The sequence below is a fragment of the Phyllobates terribilis genome, unplaced genomic scaffold (genome assembly GCF_046119375.1).
Source record: "Phyllobates terribilis strain yellow unplaced genomic scaffold, ASM4611937v1 Scaffold_4__5_contigs__length_816908805, whole genome shotgun sequence".
Taxonomy (NCBI): Eukaryota; Metazoa; Chordata; class Amphibia; order Anura; family Dendrobatidae; genus Phyllobates; species Phyllobates terribilis.
The window spans coordinates 580,224,227-580,243,930 of NW_027362764.1; the positions used below are offsets into that span (position 1 = coordinate 580,224,227).

The window sequence follows — 19,704 nt, forward strand, 5'->3', positions numbered from 1 at the left end:
TTGTCCTCTACATTTTTTTGTGCATTTATAGGGCAAAAAGTTGCATGATCTTTTAAAATGTCACAAGTTAAACTTTCAAGTGTGCAAAAGTAAAATTAGACATACTTTATACTCCAGTACAATCCTGGAGTATAATTGCACTAAAATTCTGCAAAATTCTGAAAAGTCGCAAATGATGAATTAGACTAAAACATTTGAATAATGAAAAAGCAAGCCCACATTGTCAACTCCCAGGAAAAACTAGACTAAACCAAGTAACCTTTAAAAAAAAAAAAAGCACAAAATTAAATAATTAATTCAATTATTATCATTTAATTATTATACTTAAATACGTAATTAAAAGTTAACTTTAAAATAGCACAAAATTAAATAATGAATAAAAAGAAAACCTAAAAGTCACTAAAAGGACCATTACTGTGGAAAAAAAGGTGCAAAGATAATGATTAGTTAGTTCCCATCTCTTTACATTGTTCCTTTGCAAACTCTCACCTTTTAGTATTATAGTTAGGATAAATACCCCAATTCATCATTGTCTTTGTGCCATTTTTATACCATGAAAATGGTTTTATTAGTGACTTTTATATTTGTGCTTTATTCATTATTTAACTTTGCACCTTTTTTAAAGGGAATCTATGACCTGGTTTTTCGCTTTTACTTGTTTGTGTCTGCTTTTTGGGGGTCGACAATGTAGGTTTGTCTTTTCTCATCTTGATATTTTAGCCTCATTCATCATTTGGGACATTTTGAAATTTCGCAAAATATTTAGCGTAATTGTTCTCAAGTACCCTACAAGAGAACAAAATCTGTCTAATTTTATTGTTGCGCAGTTGAAAACTAAAATGTGACATTGTAAAGAATCATGAGACTTTTTGCTTAAAAAGTAGTAAAAAGGTAAAAGACAAAAAAGATTATCTTTGATTTTGAACAAAATGCATCAATCCACGTGTGTCATTTTGAAGAATTTGGTGCAAAAACCAGCACCGACTACGACAAGAAAAAAAAAGAAAAATCTCTTAAAAAAGCAAATGATGAATCAATTGGGGTCATTGTCTTCATATTTCTAGAACAGGTCTTTGTCTTTGTACCATTTTTAGAAGATCTGACAAAAGGAATGGATATAGGAAGTACTTATAATGAAAATTAGTTTTCTCATGTAGGAAAAATGGTCAGATAAGCTGTTCATACTAAGGTATTGCTATATTCTTATTTACACTTATATTTTTGCATGCTTTGCAGTACCTTTTCTATATTGAAGATGCTGTCTGTGTCAGAAGTTATGTTAGTATGTTCGGTGACCCATCCAAACTGGTCTTTCATTTGACTCACTAGGTTAAATGATTCTTCGGTGTGCTGCTGGACAATCTGTGTAACATCCTCATATTGCTGTCTAGATACATTTACCAACTTGAAGGCTGCTTCAGACTTCAAATGCAGCTCTATCACATCAGGGCAGTCTTGTAGGTATCCAAGGAAGCACAGGTCAGGTGAGAGGAAAGATTTGTTAGTAGCTAGAATTATCTCTAAATATCTCTAGCACTGTACTACTCTGATTGTAGCTCCTTAGCTCTTACTCCTTTCAACATTCTTTTTTTTTTTGTGCTCTCATTTTTCCTCCCCTTCTTTCATGAGCCATAACCTTTTTCCCATAAACAGAGACATATGGGGGCTTGTTTTTTTTTGTGGGACAAGTTGTAGTTTTGAATGACACCATTTATTTTTCAATCTAATGTACTAAAAATAAATGGGAAAAGTGCTGAAAAAAAACAAAATTCCATAATTATTTTTTGGGGTTTTGCTTTACGGTGTTCAGTGTGCGGTAAAAATAACCTGACTAAGATTCTCCAGGTCAGTATGATTACAGAGATTTCAAACTTTTAGGACTCATACTCATTTGCGTTTTAAAAAGAGAAAAAATGGGAAAAAGAGGGACAGGGAGTATTTATTTAAAATAAAGGAGTCTGTGTCTTCCTTTCAATTGAAGGACTTTATTCTGGATGTGGATTTTTTACAATATGACTATAGAGTTAGTAATGGGGGCGTCTTATAGACACCTCTCCATTACTAATCCCTGGGCTTCATGTCAGCTAACAATACAAAGCTGACATCAACCCCAATACCATTACCCCACTTGCCACCGCACCAGGGCAAGTGGGAAGAGTAGAGGCTAAGCGCCAGAATTGTTGCATCTTATGGATGTGCCATTTCTGTGATGGCTGAGAGCTGATGTCCTTGGTCTGGGAGAGAACCAATATCCATGGCTCCTTCCTAGTCTATTAATATCACCCCGTGCTGTCTGCCTTGCCTTTGCTAGTTATTAATTATAGGGGGGACCTCAAGTAACTTTTTGGGGGGTTCCTCCATTTTAATAACCAGTAAAGGCTAAGTATACAGCTGTGAGCTGATATTAATAGCCTGGGAAGCTCCATGTTTATTATCCCCTTCCCAGGCTAGAAACATCTGCCCCCAGCTGTCGGCTTTCCCTCAGCTGGTTATTAAAAATTTGGTGTACCACACATCAATTTTTTTTTTTCATATTTAATTATGAGCTTAATACATGTGCAGTAAGCTACACTGCACTGATTATATATCTCATTTACATCTATGTATTTATCTAGCTTGCTATCTACAGTATCTATCATCTATTTATATCTGTATCTAAGATTGTTTTATTAGTTAGCAAACTAGCTTGAAATAACATCAAGAATTCCTGTATGTAAAAGCTAATGTTAAAAACACATTGCATACGGATTACATACGCATGTCATATGGATGTCAAACGGATGCTAGGTGAGAAAAATCACATTGTACTCGCATGACACTTGCATGATACTCGTCCTACTTTTCAGGAACAACATTGGACCGAGCTGGCTGCTCACTCCCTGTTGATCACTTATACGTCCGAAGGCGGGGACAGTGATGACAGCGCTGATTGGTCACATGGCCCATATAACACCGCTGGAATGGCGCTGGGACTGGAGGTGACTGTAAATGTTTTTATTTTAACAGGGGCAAACATTGAGAAGGGGTTGTTCTAGTAGTGGACAACCTCTTTAAGGTTTTTCTTTATGTTTTATTGGTGAAAAGCAATTTTGTGCTTTGTAAAAAAAACATTTTGTTTGTCGCTATTCCAAGACCTGTCATTTTTTTTATTTTTTTGTCAAAGGAGTTGTATGAGGGTTTGTTTTTGTACAGTGAGTTTTAGCTTTTATTATTACCATTTTTAAGTAAATACAATATGTTGATTGCTTTTGTTGCATTTAATTGGGGGGGGAGTGTAGCAACCAAAAATTGGCAGTTCTGGGGTTTCAATTTTTTATTCCTTTTAGCATTTACAATATTGTTTAAATCAATTTCTACATTGATTGATTGGAGTTTTATGGACGTCATCATATGAAATATGTTTATTTTTTAATATATTATAATTTCTTTATTTTTGAAGCGTTTATATTTTTTATTTTATATTTTTGCACCTCTTTTACTATTTTTTACTTTATTTTTTTAGTCCTGTTAAGGGGCTTGAACCTGGGATCTTTTGATCACTCACACTACAGTGAATATAAAAAGTCTAAATGTTAAAATGCCAGTTTTTTGTCATGTAAAAAAATCATACCAAGAGGAATCATTTCAGTAGTTTTTTCACCTTTAAAGAGGACCTTTTACCAAATTTTTCATTGTGGAACTGGACACACAATACGAAAGGCACTGCAGAGCAGAATAAAATGTTTGTTTTTTCTTATTTCGCCTCCCAGTTGCGGAGGCATTAGCAATCAAAGTACGTAGTTGGCACCTAAACAGTTAATTTTTTTTAAAGTCTAAGTGGCCATAACCAGAGAGATTTCACTGGGGGCATGTAATTCTTTGTTTTTCTAAAGCCTTATTCAAACATGAGGGTTTTTTTATGTACTAGAAAAACGGAACGAGTTTCACCAGTGATTAACGTCAGCGTTTCATAAGTTTTTTTTACTGATAAAAAAAAATGTCTCCATCTTCTCCTATCTATTGGTAAGCAAAAAACGGACAGCACACAGAGTGCTATTAAATTTTCACGGACCCACAGACCTTAATTGCCAAGTTTGATCTGATATTCGGATCAATATTGGACATGTATCTGTGATTTTGCATGGACCACTTGGTCCTCAAAAAATCATGGATGTGTGGACAGTCCCATAGACTGTAAAAGGTGCGAATGCTATCCGTGAGAAAAATGGATAGCAATTGTATGTGAAAAACTGATGTGTGAGTGGGCCCTTACACTGACTAATCATACGCAGGGAACAACAGCAAATGGTGGAAAGAAAAACATGTCCCACAATAACACTTGCAAACAGTCTGCCCTACTCACTGCAGAGTGATAACATATGGAGCATGGAGCACAGCAGAGTTCAAAGGGTATTCCCATCTCCAAGATCCTATCCCAAAATGTAGTAGGTGTAATAATAATAATATTAGCAAATACCTCCAATTAGAATGTAGTATAGTTTTTTTGATTTGCTATGTCTCGTTCCTCATGTGCAGGACTTAGGACCCATGGTTATGACCACTAGCAACTAGCTGTCACTTTATCAGTGATCATAACCATAGATACCTAAGGTCCTGCAATGCCTGCACATGAGGAAAGAGACATAGCGATTAGCGAATCAAAAAAACTATACTACAGTTCTAATTGGAGGTATTTGCTAATATTATTATTATAATTATTATTATTATTATTATTATTAAACCCACTACATATTGCTATAGGATCTTGGAGATGGGAATACCCCTTTAAGTGTGATTAACTGACAGCTTTCAGTTCTCATCACTGGCACTCAATGTGGGGGTGGTACCACCTGAGGAAGATAGTTCACTATTGAAACGCGTTGTGGAAAGGGCTCAATAAATTTATTTTTTAGCCCTAAAAAATTTTTCACCTCTAGTGTTCATTTTTTTAGCGCCCTATAGACCGCTTTTTTATGTTATTTAATTTGGACCAAAATCACGTTTATTGGCAGGACCAAACACACATTCGCAATGTCAAAGCAAGTGTAGTGCTGCCATCTCTGCTGTACTTCCCCTCCCCCACAATGACTGCTGTGTCATTATGTCACACAAAGCCTGTTCTAAGCTATTGTAGGGGTGGGCTCTTTTTCCCCTTTGTATGTGAAAGCCTGTTATGATTGGCAAAGCTGGCAGCATTATGAGAGGAGAGCTACTAGAAGTGTTTGTAATGAGACTGCCAGAGATGAGAGTTGAAAGCTGTCAATTAATCACACTTAGCTCTGCTGTGCTCCATCACATATCATCACAATGCAGTGAGGAGAACAGACTGTTTGTCAATGTTATTGTAGTGTGTTCTTGCATGATTATGATTGGTCAGTGTTAGAAAGAGGAAGAAGATCACGCCTCCAGTTAAATCTCTCTGGTAATACCCACTTGGACATGAAATAAATTAAAAGGAATGTCAGAAGGCAAAGCAATTTTTTTTAGTTCTAAATCTCTATCTATTTAGTGCCATAATCTAAATTATTTTCTAATTTACTTACATTAAAATTTCCATGCCCTTCCCTAACTACAATATTTAACTGCTATTCTATTTATTTTCTTATTTCCTCTTTGATGACGCTTTGTTTGAATATCCAAGTGCATGCTGGGATACTCAAATGAAGCATCATCAGGGGGCAGAGGCTGCTGTTACTGCCGCAGACCCTGCCCCTTCCCTGAAACGAAGTGTCATCAGTGACACTCATTTCAGGGGTTGGGCTAGTCCCCACGTGATGTGCACAATGACAGCGCACGCTCTGTTCTCGGATCAAATCAACAATAAAGAATACAGAAGATTGTTGTCACATATAGTAAAAAAACAGTGCTTGCGAGAAATTCCTGTAGCTACTTTAAGCCCTTAACAACGAGCAACATACATACAGTATATGGTGCTCATCAGCAGAGGATGAATGCAGCAGGCTCAGGAGTTGAGCCTGCTTTTTTTTCCTGGCAGATGAGTGCTGTTGTTATTCAGCCATCATCTGATTTAATAGCCGTGAGTATAGCCCTGTAGAAATAATTAAAAAAAACATTTATGATATCACTGGGTAGGTATAAGTCTGGTTTATCAAAATATAAAATTCATTAACCAATACAGTAGATGCTGTAAAGACAAAAAAAAATCTTAGAATGCCTAATTTTGTTTATCATTCACCAAACCTCCCTAAAAAATGCAATTTAGAGCTATCAAAATGTTGTTTCTACCACAAAACAGGCCCTCACACAGCTCGATTGATGGAAAAATAAAAACATTACGTGTCTGTGAAAATGTCAGCACAAACCAAAATTTAAATTTTGTTTTCTTTTACAAACTTACATTTTTTTTTTAAATCAAAGCTAAGTTTGGTATCGCTCTGTTCATACTGGCCTAAAGATTTATGCTACTTATTTTTACCATACAATAAAACCCATAAATAGAAAACAGAAATAACAATGGCATAATTGCATTTTTTTTACCATATCAGCCCATTTGCATTTTTTTTAACCATTTTTCATTACATTGTATGGTAAAATGGATGGTGTTATTCAAAAGTACAATTTGTGACAAAAAAATCAAGCCCTTATTTGTTGACGAAAAATAAAAAAAAAGTTATAGCTCTTGGAAGGGGAGGAAAAAATGCAAACATAAAAATGAAAATTGACTAATGAGGCAAGGGGTAAATGGAACATTTTTTGTCCATTAAAGCACAACTACTACCTAATTGAATTAAGTTTTAATAACCTCTTACAGCTCCTAAAGATGCCTTTGGAGATGGCAGCAGGAGAATGATCAGGAAGTGTTGGCATTTTGGGGAACAAGAACCTTCTGCCAGATTATCTTTAATTATGAGCTCTAATTCCCACTTTGTAGATATATTTGTTGCTGCTTGCTAATCATTTGAATTGGAAACTTTAATAAATGTGAATACATTACTATACCTTTCATCACAGATTCATAGCATAGCTGACATCTCTTCTGAAACAGCAGGCATTCTGAAGCATTTTGAAGTTCATTGCACAATATTTTGCTTGGCATGGATCTTGAATGAACTGGGGAGTCTATAACACATGTTCAGAACATTCAAAGAACAAGTAATTTCACTAAATCAAATAGAAAAAAATGCATTTCAAAAATTATTTTTTTCAGTTTTTCTGAGCTGAATCAGATGTCATAAGGAGAAAGGGCAAATTTTGTGAAAGGAGTCTCAGTGGAAAAGTAGGATAAATGTGCAGATGCAGCGTGCATAGTGGTTTTAGCTGTGGTTGGTTTCTTTGCCTGTCTTTGAATATACTGTATAGTTATATATACTGATTAGCTCATAAATGAAAACCAGACAGGTGAAGTTAATATCATTCATAATGCTCGGGTACTCGTTGCTCGGGTCGAGCAAATTGGAATACTCGGGTGCTCGACCCGAGCAATGAGCCCAATGTAAGTCTATGTGAAACTCGAGGATTTTTCAGGCGTCTCCCCCCGGCGGTCTGCAGAGGGCCTAAAAATTGCCCAAATCGATGGGAACAGTGCTCAAGTGACATGGGAACAGCATGGGGAAGACCCCTGGAAGCATTTCTGACTCCCAGGTCACTGCTGTTAACAACGTTGTCAGAGTATTACGCCACTTTTATGGACTCACAATAAAACATACGAAAACGACACCAAAATGGATTTTCCTGGGAAATATGTTAAGGAACATCCTTTCCAGGGTAATGACTTCTATAGAAGGCAAAATAAATAACCAAAACCAAAAATACTCCTCCACAGCTTGGGCTATGTTCACACGTTGCTTTTTTGATGCGTTTTTGCAATTTTGCATTGCTTTCAACCAAGACAAATGCATTCACCAGGAAATGTAATTTTAACATTTTACAACCTTATCTGGCCATGTGTTGTGTGACACATCATCAGACACATGCATACAGTGCTGAAAAGACATGGGAACAGCATGGGGAAGACCTCTGGAAGCATCTCTGACTTCCAGGTCACTGCCTAAAAGTGTGCCCATCATAAGTGATCCTTGGCGCATGCGAAGATGCCTCCCGCCATGCACCTGTCGTTGCAGACTTGCAACAATCACCGTCCACGTCCCACTGCAGCATTCAGTTGTCCCTACCCCATTCCTTGGAATGCAAGCGCAAGTATGCAGGCAGCCAGCCACCCACCCACCCACAGGCTGCAATACTATACTGCCAAATTTTTGACAGCTGATTGCACTTGAAATGTGGCCTATTAAGCTCGTGGAGGCAGAATCTTTTCAAAACCCCATGCCAGCGGCGGCCGGGTGTCCATACTCGGTCCCCAGCCGCCACTATATTTCCCGGTATCGCCTCCACTTTCCACAAGCACGGGTCCCACAACATCACCCTTGCCCTCCTCCGGCGGGCCCTGGCTTCTCCTTCAGGAGAGTTCATAGTGCCGAGGTGAGGCCATGATGATGATAGATACCACCATCTGCTTAGTTTTCTGTTACTTGGAATGCAAGTGCAAGTATGCAGCCAGCCACCCACCCACCCACAGGCTGCAACACTAATCTGCCAGATTTCTGGGCAGCTTTTGCACTTGAAATATGGCCTTTTAAGCTTGTGGAGGTGGAAGCTTTTAACAACCTCATGCCGGCGGCGGCTGGGTGTCCATACTCTGTCCCCAGCCGCCACTATATTTCCCGGTATCGCCTCCGCCTTCCACAAGTACGGGTCCCACAACATTACCCGTGCCCTCCCCAGTGCACTTACTGGGAAGGACCGCCTAACCACAAACAAGTGGACAGGTGAATGTGGCCAGGGACGGTACGGAGCCAGTCCACAGCTTTTTTATGCTGACAGTTGTATTTAGCTCGGTGAAAGGACTGGCATAGAGTCAAACCCTATCTAGCCTGCATGTCATTTCTCACAGGAAGTCCTGTAATGCAGCTTGTTGCAGAAGCAATGGCAGCCCGTGCAACATCAACTCGCCCTTGTCGGTGGTGCTTTGACTCACACACACATCTTTCTTTGCGCATTTAATTTCTTGAATACAGAGTTGGACAATGGCCTGATCTGTAATGCGGTTTGAGAAATAACATGCATAAGCATGGCCGATCCACATTAAAAAAGCAGCCATAGAGTGTCCGGGAACCTTCCCCCACACTTTTCTTAGCCAGGGCTGCTTTTCGGCAGGGTTGGACGGGCCCACCAGAGAACCGGAGACTCCTCCGGCGGGCCCTGGCTTCTCCTTCAGGAGAGTTCATAGTGCCGAGGTGAGGCCATGATGATGATAGAGGCCACCATCTGCTTAGTTTTCTGTTACGTGGAATGCAAGTGCAAGTATGCAGCCAGCCACCCACCCACCCAGAGGCCGCAACACTAAACTGCCAGATTTCTGGGCAGCTTTTGCACTTGAAATATGGCCTTTTAAGCTTGTGAAGGTGGAAGCTTTTCACAACCTCATGCCGGCGGCGGCCGGGTGTCCATACTCGGTCCCCAGCCGCCACTATATTTCCCGGTATGGCCTCCGCCTTCCACAAACACAGGTCCCACAACATTACCTGTGCCCTCACCAGTGCACTTACTGGGAAGGACCGCCTAACCATAAACACGTGGACAGGTGAATGTGGCCAAGGACGGTACAGAGCCAGTCCACAACTTTTTTTGCTGACAGTTGTATTTAGCTCGGTGAAAGGACTGCATGTCATTTCTCACAGGAAGTCCTGTAAAGCTGCTTGCACTTGAAATGTGGCCTTTTAGGCTCGTGCAGGCGGAAGCTTTTCACAACCACATGCCTCATGCCTCGTGTCCATACTCGGTCCCCAGCAGTCACTATTTCTCCCGCTGTTGTCTCCGTCTTCTACAAGCGCGGGTCCCTGAACATTACTGCTGGTACTTTTCTGGGGGAATTTGCTTGCCTCCTACCAGCCTGGAATATTTCCAACAAACTATGGTACGACGCCATGGTATTAGCACTGCCCCCAGTACCAGTAGCGAAGCCATCCCCAATTTCGTTCTCAGAAATTTTATTTGGTAGACTGAGTGGCTGCCCAAATACATTTTCTCACAAAGGAGCTGAAGATAGAGTGGCAGCAGGTGCAAGTTTCTCCAGCCTGTTAGATATTAGAGGGTGAATGGCAGCACATTGGATCAGTGGTTAGCACTGAAGACTTGCAGCGCTGGGATCCTGGGTTCAAATCCCAGCAAGGACAACATCTGCAAAGACTTTGTATGTTCTCCCCGTGTTTGCGTGGGTTTCCACCTCAGTAAAAAAGCAGCCATAGAGTGTCCGGGAACCTTCCCACACACTTTTCTTAGCCAGGACTGCTTCTCGGCAGGGTTGGACGGTCCCACCAGAGAATCATCTGGTGTGCCTTGGCTTCTACCTCAGGAAAGTTCATGATAGCGCTAACTTTGCAGCTGCTATGGGGTTCTTGAGCGGGGGAGAAAGGTTAGCCCTCAGAATCAAATCCTCTGGTGGGCACAATGTTTTTCAATCTGAAACAGCTTCTCAGTGGGAGTTGTATTTCACCACAGCCATATTCTTTAGCTCGGTGAAAGGACTGGCATAGAGGGAAACCGTATCTACCCCGGCTGTCATTTCTCTGTCACCAGGTTCCACCCATTGTCACACACGACCATGCCTGGCTGTATGTTCAACGGTGAGAGCCACAGATAAGACTGCTGTGTTACAGCTTTCAACAACTCTGCAGCGCTGGGCGGTTTGTCAATTATGCATTAAGCATCTTATCTTCAGCACAGCCTGTTGCCGCTTGGCCAAGGCAGTGCTGCAGTGCTGTCAGCTTGTGACTGAAGTAATTTTTGAGATGGAGGAGGAGGTGCATGAGCTGAACAATGTGATTGCATTGTTGTTAAATTGGTGACACTGTTTTTGTTTTTTATACTAAAGAAAGATCCTATTTTGTTTTTTTTTTAAATATTTTTTAAGACAAATGCATTCACCGGGAAATGTCATTTTAACATTTTACAACCTTACTGGCAATGTGGTGTGTAACACATCATCAGACACTTCCTGTTTTATTTATGATGGAGGGACTCTGAAAGTCATAAAGCCTATTTTTATAGGGACATCAGATGGCCCTTACTATTCTTAAAAGGCCAGCAGTCGGCCCTAGCTATTGTTAGAGAGCCATCAGCTGGCTATGCTTTGTTGTTCCCATTATTAACAAGTGGGTCTCCTATACTGTTATTGCGTATCCAGTGACTGCAAGGGCTGCCAAAAATTTGGATGCAACCCAAATTTGCGTAAAATAAACTCGGCCATGCGTGCCAGACTACTAACAGGCAAGACTTCCGTGTCCTCACCAAGAGGATGACTGACCATGCTCTCCTCCTCTCTGTCCTCTGGCCATCCACGCTGAACAGACGGTATGACAGCTGTGCAGGTAGTACCATCTATAGTGCATAAAACTAGCTCCTGTCCTTCCTCCTCCTCCTCCTCTTCCTCATTGTCACCCAATCCACGTTGGGATGAGATGAGGCTTGGCTGTGTGTAATCACCCTGCATGGTTCCTTGCTCCATCTCATCGTGCTCCGCCTGCAATGCATCCTCTTTGATTGTGAGCAGAGAGCATTTCAGAAGACAGAGAAGCGGGATGGTCTTGGTGGAGTTCTCAAAGTTTTGGAGGATGGTACATATGTCTGACATCCATGTCCACTCCTGAGGTCTTATGTGTGGAGTCTGAACTGAATAGCGACGGCCTTGTTGATGCTGGTACTCAACAACTGCCCTCTTCTGCTCACAAATCCTTCCCAACATCTGCAGTGTAGACATCACACTGGGGACATCACACACCAGTCTGTGAGCCGGAAGCTGCAAACGCTGCTGAAACACTGCAAGGGCGGCGGAAGCTGTAGCTGACTTTCTAAAATGGGCACACAGGCGGCATACTTTAACAAGCAGATCCGGCAGCTCCGGGTAGGATTTGAGAAACCGCTGAACCATGAGGTTAAGCACATGGGCCTGTCACGGGTGTGTTGCCACGAAGATCGTCACGAGTACACAGCCTGACTTCTCGCAGCTGACTTGTTGGTGCTTTGTGTTTTCTCGGCAGTGAAGGAGTTAATTCTCTCTCTCTCTGGGCTAGCTGAGGTCCAGCCTCGCCCAGCTGCAATCAATGCTTCGTTAGTGAGACTCCTTTATATTCCTGCAGGTCTGTTTGTGAGGTGTCGGTGAAAGCTTTTCATTCAGACTTACAGAGCGGATCGTGGTGTTTGGAGTTGCTGAGATAAGTGTATTTGAAAGTGTTATTTCCCTTTCCTCGCTTTATCATTTATCTCCTTTCCCGTTGGTGTTCCCTCTGTTGTAGTTTTGTTGAAGTTGTATGCAAGGTGGTTTTGGTTTTTCCCTTGTACTGTCTCGTTCGTATAAATACTGTGTGTGGGCATATTATCGCTGGTTCCCAATTGTTGTTATCGGGGTCCTTCTCAGGACTAGATTACTGTGGTGCAGGGATCCTCAGGAGGTAGGGGTTACGCTGGCGGCCTGGACCTCTGTACCTTTAACAGTACCTCCAGGATGAGGGATTAGTCAGGGCCCCAGCTTAGGGTCAGTTTAGGCCCCCTACCTCCAGTATTCTGTGACAGTGTGACATTTTCACCGACCAACTTAGTTTTTCTCCAGCTACCATGGATCCAGTAGCCGGTCTAGCTCAGCAGTTGCAGAGTTTGTCCATGGGGCTGGCGGACGTTAGGTCCAAGGTTTTGCATCCTCTGGAGCAAGCCGGACCAGAACCTAAAGTAGCTCTCCCTGACAGGTTCACTGGGGGGCGGGACAAGTTTTTTGTTTTCCGGGAGGCATGCAAATTGTACTTTCGGCTGCGGCCTCGGTCATCGGGCAGTGAAGAACAAAGGGTGGGAATTGTCATCTCGCTCCTACAAGGGGACCCACAATCTTGGGCGTTCTCTCTTCCCCCTAGCTCCCCAGTTCTCCAGTCAGTGGATAGGTTTTTCGCTGCTTTGGGACTCGTATATGATGACCCAGATCGGATCTCCCTTGCTGAGTCTAAGTTACGTAGGATTCAGCAGGGAGATCGTCCGGCGGAGGAATTCTGTTCGGAGTTCCGTAGGTGGGCCACGGACACCCAGTGGAATGACCCGGCTCTTAGGAGCCAGTTTTGTCATGGTTTATCCGACAAATTACAGGATGTGTTGGCACAGTATGACTCTCCCGCGTCACTGGAAGCCGCTATGGCCCTTGCTATTCGCGTTGACAGACGGCTTCGGGAGAGGTGCGGGATAACTCTACCCCCTGTAATGTCTCCACCTCTTACAAGGTCCCCTCATATGGTGGTTCCCCTGGTCAGTCCGGAGGAGCCTATGCAATTAGGAGGGACATCATTTCGGGGAAGGGGACCGGTGGTGCGCCATAAGACAGGAAGGTGTTTCCTCTGCGGGAAAAAGGGACATTTTATTGGGGGGTGTCCATCCCGCCCCTTGCTGAGTAAAGAGTCGTCGAAAAAACTGTTGATCCCAGGTTGTGTGGTGGACGGCAATCTGGGAGTAGGTATTTCGTCCCTAGGTTCGTCTCAGTTTCTCGTACCGGCGGAGGTGGTGGTGGGTACGAGAACTGAGAGGATATCTGTTCTTCTGGATAGTGGGGCCGGGGCTAATCTGGTTGATGCTCGGTTTGCCCGGGTTCAAGGTATGCGATTGAGTGAGTTGGCTAAACCCATCCCCATATTCTCGATCGATGCCAGGCCTCTCGGTCAGGGAAGTTTTTTGCAAGCTGTGCATGGCGTAAAACTTCAAGTGGGGGCAATACATAAAGAACTGTTGTCTTGCTACGTGTTGGAGGGTCTTCCCACTCCTATAGTGTTGGGCCTTCCTTGGTTAGCTAAGCATAACCCTGTTATTAATTGGCAAACCAGAGAGATAAGCCAATGGAGTAAATTCTGTAATAAAAACTGCATGAACACGGTCATCGGTGCGGTTACTCCTTGGGTCTTACCTCCATTTCTGGCAGACTTTGAGGATGTATTCTCGGAGAATGGGTGTCAGGAACTACCTCCTCATCGCGAGTATGACTGTTCTGTAAAACTGCTCCCTGAGGCCAAGTTACCTAAAGCTAGGTTGTATAACCTTTCTGGTCCTGAGAGGCAGGCCATGAAGGATTATATTTCTGAAAGTCTGGCTAAGGGGCATATTAGACCTTCATCTTCACCGGTGGCCGCGGGGTTCTTCTTTGTTAAGAAGAAAGATGGAGGCCTACGCCCTTGCCTGGATTTCCGTGAACTTAATCGGATTACGGTCCGAGATCCGTATCCGCTCCCACTTATTCCCGATCTCTTTAATCAGATCGTGGGCGCCAAATGGTTCTCTAAGTTGGATCTCAGGGGGGCGTACAATTTGATTAGGATGAAGGAGGGGGATGAGTGGAAGACGGCTTTTAACACTCCGGAGGGGCATTATGAGAACCTTGTCATGCCATTCGGTCTGACTAATGCCCCGGCGGTGTTTCAACACTTTGTTAATGATATTTTTCGCCACCTGGTGGGACAGTTTGTTGTCATATATCTGGATGATATCTTAATTTACTCGCCGGATCTGGTGTCTCATCAGGAGCATGTTAGACAGGTGTTACAGATCTTGCGGGATAATAAACTGTATGCCAAGTGGGAAAAGTGTGTGTTCGCCGTACAGGAACTCCAGTTTTTAGGCTTCCTGGTTTCTGCGTCCGGTTTTCGTATGGACCCTGGGAAAGTGCGGGCAGTTCTTGAGTGGGATCGGCCGGAGAATCTTAAGGCACTACAACGTTTCCTGGGGTTTGCTAACTATTACCGGAAGTTCATTCGTAATTTCTCGTCCGTGGTTAAGCCTCTCACAGACATGACTAAAAAGGGGACGGATTTTTCTAGGTGGTCTGACAAGGCTTGTCAAGCATTCTCCTCCTTGAAAAAATGTTTTGCCTCGGCACCCATACTCATTCAACCTGATGCGTCTCAGCCATTCTTTGTAGAGGTAGACGCTTCCGAGGTAGGGGTGGGAGCAGTATTGTCACAGGGTTCGTCCCCTGGTAAGTGGCATCCGTGCGCCTTTTTCTCTAAAAAATTGTCGTCCGCTGAGAGGAATTACGATGTCGGCAATAGGGAACTCCTGGCCATTAAGTTAGCTTTTGAGGAGTGGCGCCATTTTTTGGAGGGGGCAGTTCATCCGGTCACCGTCATCACCGATCACAAGAACCTGCTATATCTGGAGTCCGCTAAACGTCTGAATCCCAGACAAGCTAGGTGGTCATTGTTTTTTACCAGGTTTAATTTCGTCGTTACATATCGTCCTGGGTCTAAAAATGTAAAGGCGGATGCCTTATCTCGTAGTTTCCCTGGGGCCGGGAATACGGACGACCCGATTCCTGTTCTTCAGGAGGGGGTGGTGGTTTCGGCAGTATGCTCTGAGCTGGAGGAGGAGATATTGGAGGCTCAGGGGGACGCCCCTGTTGGACCTCCGGGGAGACTGTTCGTTCCAGATCAGTTGCGACAAAAGGTGATCGAGGCACACCATAACTCAGTTTTTGCAGGACACCCGGGGAGTAAAGCAACTGTGGATCTCCTCTCGCGTCGGTTTTGGTGGCCTAACTTACATAAAGAGGTGGTAACTTTTGTCGCGTCCTGTGGGGTTTGTGCGCGCTCTAAGACCTCACATACCCGTCCGTCTGGGGCCCTCTTACCTTTGAAGATCCCGGAGCGTCCTTGGACTCATCTGTCTATGGACTTTATTACGGACCTCCCTCCGTCTTCGGGTAAAACGGTCATACTCGTTGTAGTGGACAGGTTCAGCAAGATGGCACATTTTATCGCTCTTCCGGCTCTCCCTAATGCTAAAACTCTTGCGCAGGTGTTCATTGGGGAGATTGTGAGGCTTCACGGGGTACCCTCCGAGGTGGTGTCTGATCGGGGGTCTCAGTTTGTGTCCAAGTTCTGGAAGGCGTTTTGTGCACGGCGGGGGATGCATTTGTCATTCTCGTCGGCTTTTCATCCTCAGACCAATGGTCAGACGGAACGTATGAACCAGAGCTTGGAGACATATCTTCGGTGTTTTGTGTCAGAGAACCAGGAGGACTGGGCTTCTTTCCTACCTCTGGCAGAGTTTGCTCTCAATAATAGGCGAAGCGAGTCCACTGGTAAGTCCCCGTTTTTTGGGGCATATGGTTTTCACCCCCAGTTTTGTACTTTCAGTAGGGGGGGCTCTTCGGGGGTTCCGGAGGAGGAACGATTTTCCTCATCTCTCGCTTCAGTATGGAGAGGGGTGCTGAAGAATCTGAATACTATGGGGAACCGATACAAACGTATGGCTGATAGGAGGAGAGTGTCTGGTCCGGACCTAAGTGTGAACGATCAGGTATGGTTGTCTACCAGGAATATTAAACTTAAGGTTCCCTCCTGGAAACTGGGTCCCAGGTTCATCGGGCCGTACAGAATCAGTTCTGTTATTAATCCGGTGGCATTCCGTCTTGACCTCCCCCCTACGTTTAAAATTCACAACGTGTTTCACAGATCATTGCTTAAGAGGTATGTGGCGCCGGTGGTACCGTCACCTTTACCTCCCCCTCCTGTGGTTGTCAATGGTAACTTGGAGTTCCAGGTATCGAGGGTCATTGATTCACGCTTTAATCGCCGGTCCCTTCAGTACTTGGTTCATTGGAAGGGGTATGGTCCTGAGGAGAGGATGTGGGTTCCTGCGTCGGATATTAACGCAGACCGATTAGTTCGGGCCTTCCACACGACTCACCCGGATAAACCTGGCCCTGAGGGTCCGGAGGCCCCTCGTAGAAGGGGGGGTACTGTCACGGGTGTGTTGCCACGAAGATCGTCACGAGTACACAGCCTGACTTCTCGCAGCTGACTTGTTGGTGCTTTGTGTTTTCTCGGCAGTGAAGGAGTTAATTCTCTCTCTCTCTGGGCTAGCTGAGGTCCAGCCTCGCCCAGCTGCAATCAATGCTTCGTTAGTGAGACTCCTTTATATTCCTGCAGGTCTGTTTGTGAGGTGTCGGTGAAAGCTTTTCATTCAGACTTACAGAGCGGATCGTGGTGTTTGGAGTTGCTGAGATAAGTGTATTTGAAAGTGTTATTTCCCTTTCCTCGCTTTATCATTTATCTCCTTTCCCGTTGGTGTTCCCTCTGTTGTAGTTTTGTTGAAGTTGTATGCAAGGTGGTTTTGGTTTTTCCCTTGTACTGTCTCGTTCGTATAAATACTGTGTGTGGGCATATTATCGCTGGTTCCCAATTGTTGTTATCGGGGTCCTTCTCAGGACTAGATTACTGTGGTGCAGGGATCCTCAGGAGGTAGGGGTTACGCTGGCGGCCTGGACCTCTGTACCTTTAACAGTACCTCCAGGATGAGGGATTAGTCAGGGCCCCAGCTTAGGGTCAGTTTAGGCCCCCTACCTCCAGTATTCTGTGACAGTGTGACAGGGCCAGGCATGGTTCCGGCCATTGTCACACACGACCATGCCTGGCTGCAGGTTCAGTGGTGTGAGACACAGATCTGCCTGCTCTTTCAGAGCTGTTCACAACTCTACAGCATTGTGCGTTTTTTCACCTAAGCATATTAGCTTCAGCACAGCCTGTTGCCGCTTGGCCAAGGCAGTGCTGCAGTGCTTCCAGCTTGTGACTGATGTGGTCATTTCGGAGATGAAGGAGGAGGAGGCTGAGGAGGATGAGGTGCAGGAGCTGTAGACCGTGGGGGCAACCCTGATTGACCTAGGGCCCGCAATCCTTGGCGTCGGGAGGAAGTGTTCCGTCCCAAGGTCCGACTGGGTCCCGGCTTCCACTACGTTAACCCAGTGTGCCGTCAGCGAGATGTACCGTCCCTGCCCACAAGCACTTGTCCACGTGTCCGTGGTTAGGTGGACTTTACCGGTAACTGCGTTGTTGAGAGCAAGGCTAATGTTTTGGGGCACGTGCTTGTGTAATGCGGGGACGGCACATCGGGAGAAATAGTGTCGGCTGGGGACCGAGTACCGAGGGATGGCCGCCGCCATCAGGTTGCGGAATGCTTCCGTCTCCACGAGCCTAAAAGGCAACATTTCGAGCGCAAGCAGTCGTGAAATGTGAGAATTTAGTAGTGTGGCCTGTGGGGCAATGGCTGCATATTTGCGCTTGCGTTCCAAGGACAACTGAACGCTGCGCTGGGACAAGGACATGGATGTGCTTCCTGATGCTGCTACTTGAGAGTGTGCAACGACAGGTGCAGGGCAGGAGGCATCTTCGCATGCACCATGGACAGGGGATTGGCTTGCATCCACAACAGCAGAAGAAGCAATGGTGCCACCCACAGACAATGTTCCTGGACCCTGCTGCCATGTGCCTGATCATGCTGGTGGTGGTCAGACTGGTTGTTTTGCCACCCCTGCTGAAGATGGCCTGGCAGGTCGTGCAAATGGCCTTTTTGGGGTTATCGGCAGAGTCTTTAAAAAACAACCAGACTCGGGAAGACCTAACAGTTGTACTGGCAACTTCCTTCGTGTTGGTGTTACGGGGAACGGTTGCCTACCTTCTGTCTGCGGCCACCACACTGCTTCTTCCTGCCTGTTGGGGTGCTCTGCCTCCCTCCCCCTGTGTGCTGCTGTCCTCGCTCTGCATGTCCTCCTGCCAGGTTGGGTCAGTTACTATATCGTCCACCACCTCGTCTTCCACTTTCGCACCCTGGTCCTCCTCCTGACTTTCTGGCAATTGTGTCTCATCATCGTCGACTTCTTGTGACACTTTCCCACCGTCGCCTTCATGTGACCGTGGCTGCTCAAATATTTGGGCATCGCTACGCGCAATCTCCTCTTGCCCCACTTCAAGTGGACTGGGCGAGAGGCCTGAATCTATAAATGGAAAAGTGAACAGCTCTTCAGAGTGTCCAAGTGTGGGATCAGTTTTCTCTGGGTACTCGGCATGGTGGGAGGAAGGAGGATCAGGGTGAGGAATATGCGGTCCAGACTCACGGCTACTGAGACTTGACCGTGTGGAAGACAGGGTGGTGGTGGTGGTGGTGGCTAAGTGACTGGAAGCATTATCCGCTATCCAACCAACAACCTTTTGACACTGCTCTGGGTTCAATAGTGGTGTGCTGCGGTCCCCTAGAAATTGGGACAAGAAGGTCAGACGAGAAGATGTGCGTGTTTGTTGTGGCACAATTTCGGCTTGCCCACGGCCTTGTCCTCGGCCTCTGCATGCACCATTACCATCACGTCCAGTTCCCCGTCCCTTGCCACTTGGCTTGCCCATTTTAAATAGAGGACAGTATCTTCCACGCTCACTACAAATGACTGAGTTTGGAGCAAACTTATATGTGATCCGTGTGACGGAGAAAACAGAGTTTTAAATACCTGGCCTGTAGGTAAGTAGTTTGAACAGCAAACTGCTGTGAATTGCTTCACTGAGACACTGAAATTGTTTTTTAATGGAGGCCAGAAATGGCAGTATTTTCTGAAAACGTATATGTGATCTGTGTGACGCAGAAAACACGGTTTTAAATACCTGGCCTGTAGGTAACTATTTTGAACAGCAATCTGGTGTCAATTGCTTCACTGACACACTGAAATTTTTTTTTAATGGAGGCCAGAAATGGCAGTGTTTTGTGAAAACGTATATGTAATCCGTGTGACGGAGAAAACACAGTTTTAAATACCTGGCCTGTAGGTAACTGTTTTGAACAGCAAACTAGTGTCAAAAACTTTGCTGACAATTTTTAATGGAGGCCAGAAATGGCAGTATTTTCTGACAACATATATGTGAT

General features: G+C 44.6%; 1 protein-coding gene across 2 annotated transcripts in view; it reads right to left on the reverse strand.

The window, feature by feature from the left end:
- The window catches only part of CLUL1 (clusterin like 1), a 75,963-nt gene that overhangs the window by 842 nt on the left and 55,417 nt on the right, over nucleotides 1–19,704 (reverse strand). Inside the window, exons 6-7 of one of the 2 annotated variants that reach the window (XM_073676711.1) lie at nucleotides 6,940–7,059; nucleotides 1,240–1,454 (exon numbers count right to left, since the gene is read on the reverse strand). In XM_073676711.1, the coding sequence (XP_073532812.1) occupies nucleotides 1,240–1,454; nucleotides 6,940–7,059 (335 nt within the window). The remainder of the gene's footprint in view (nucleotides 1–1,239; nucleotides 1,455–6,939; nucleotides 7,060–19,704) is intronic. The other variant, XM_073676712.1, reaches the window with a different exon arrangement.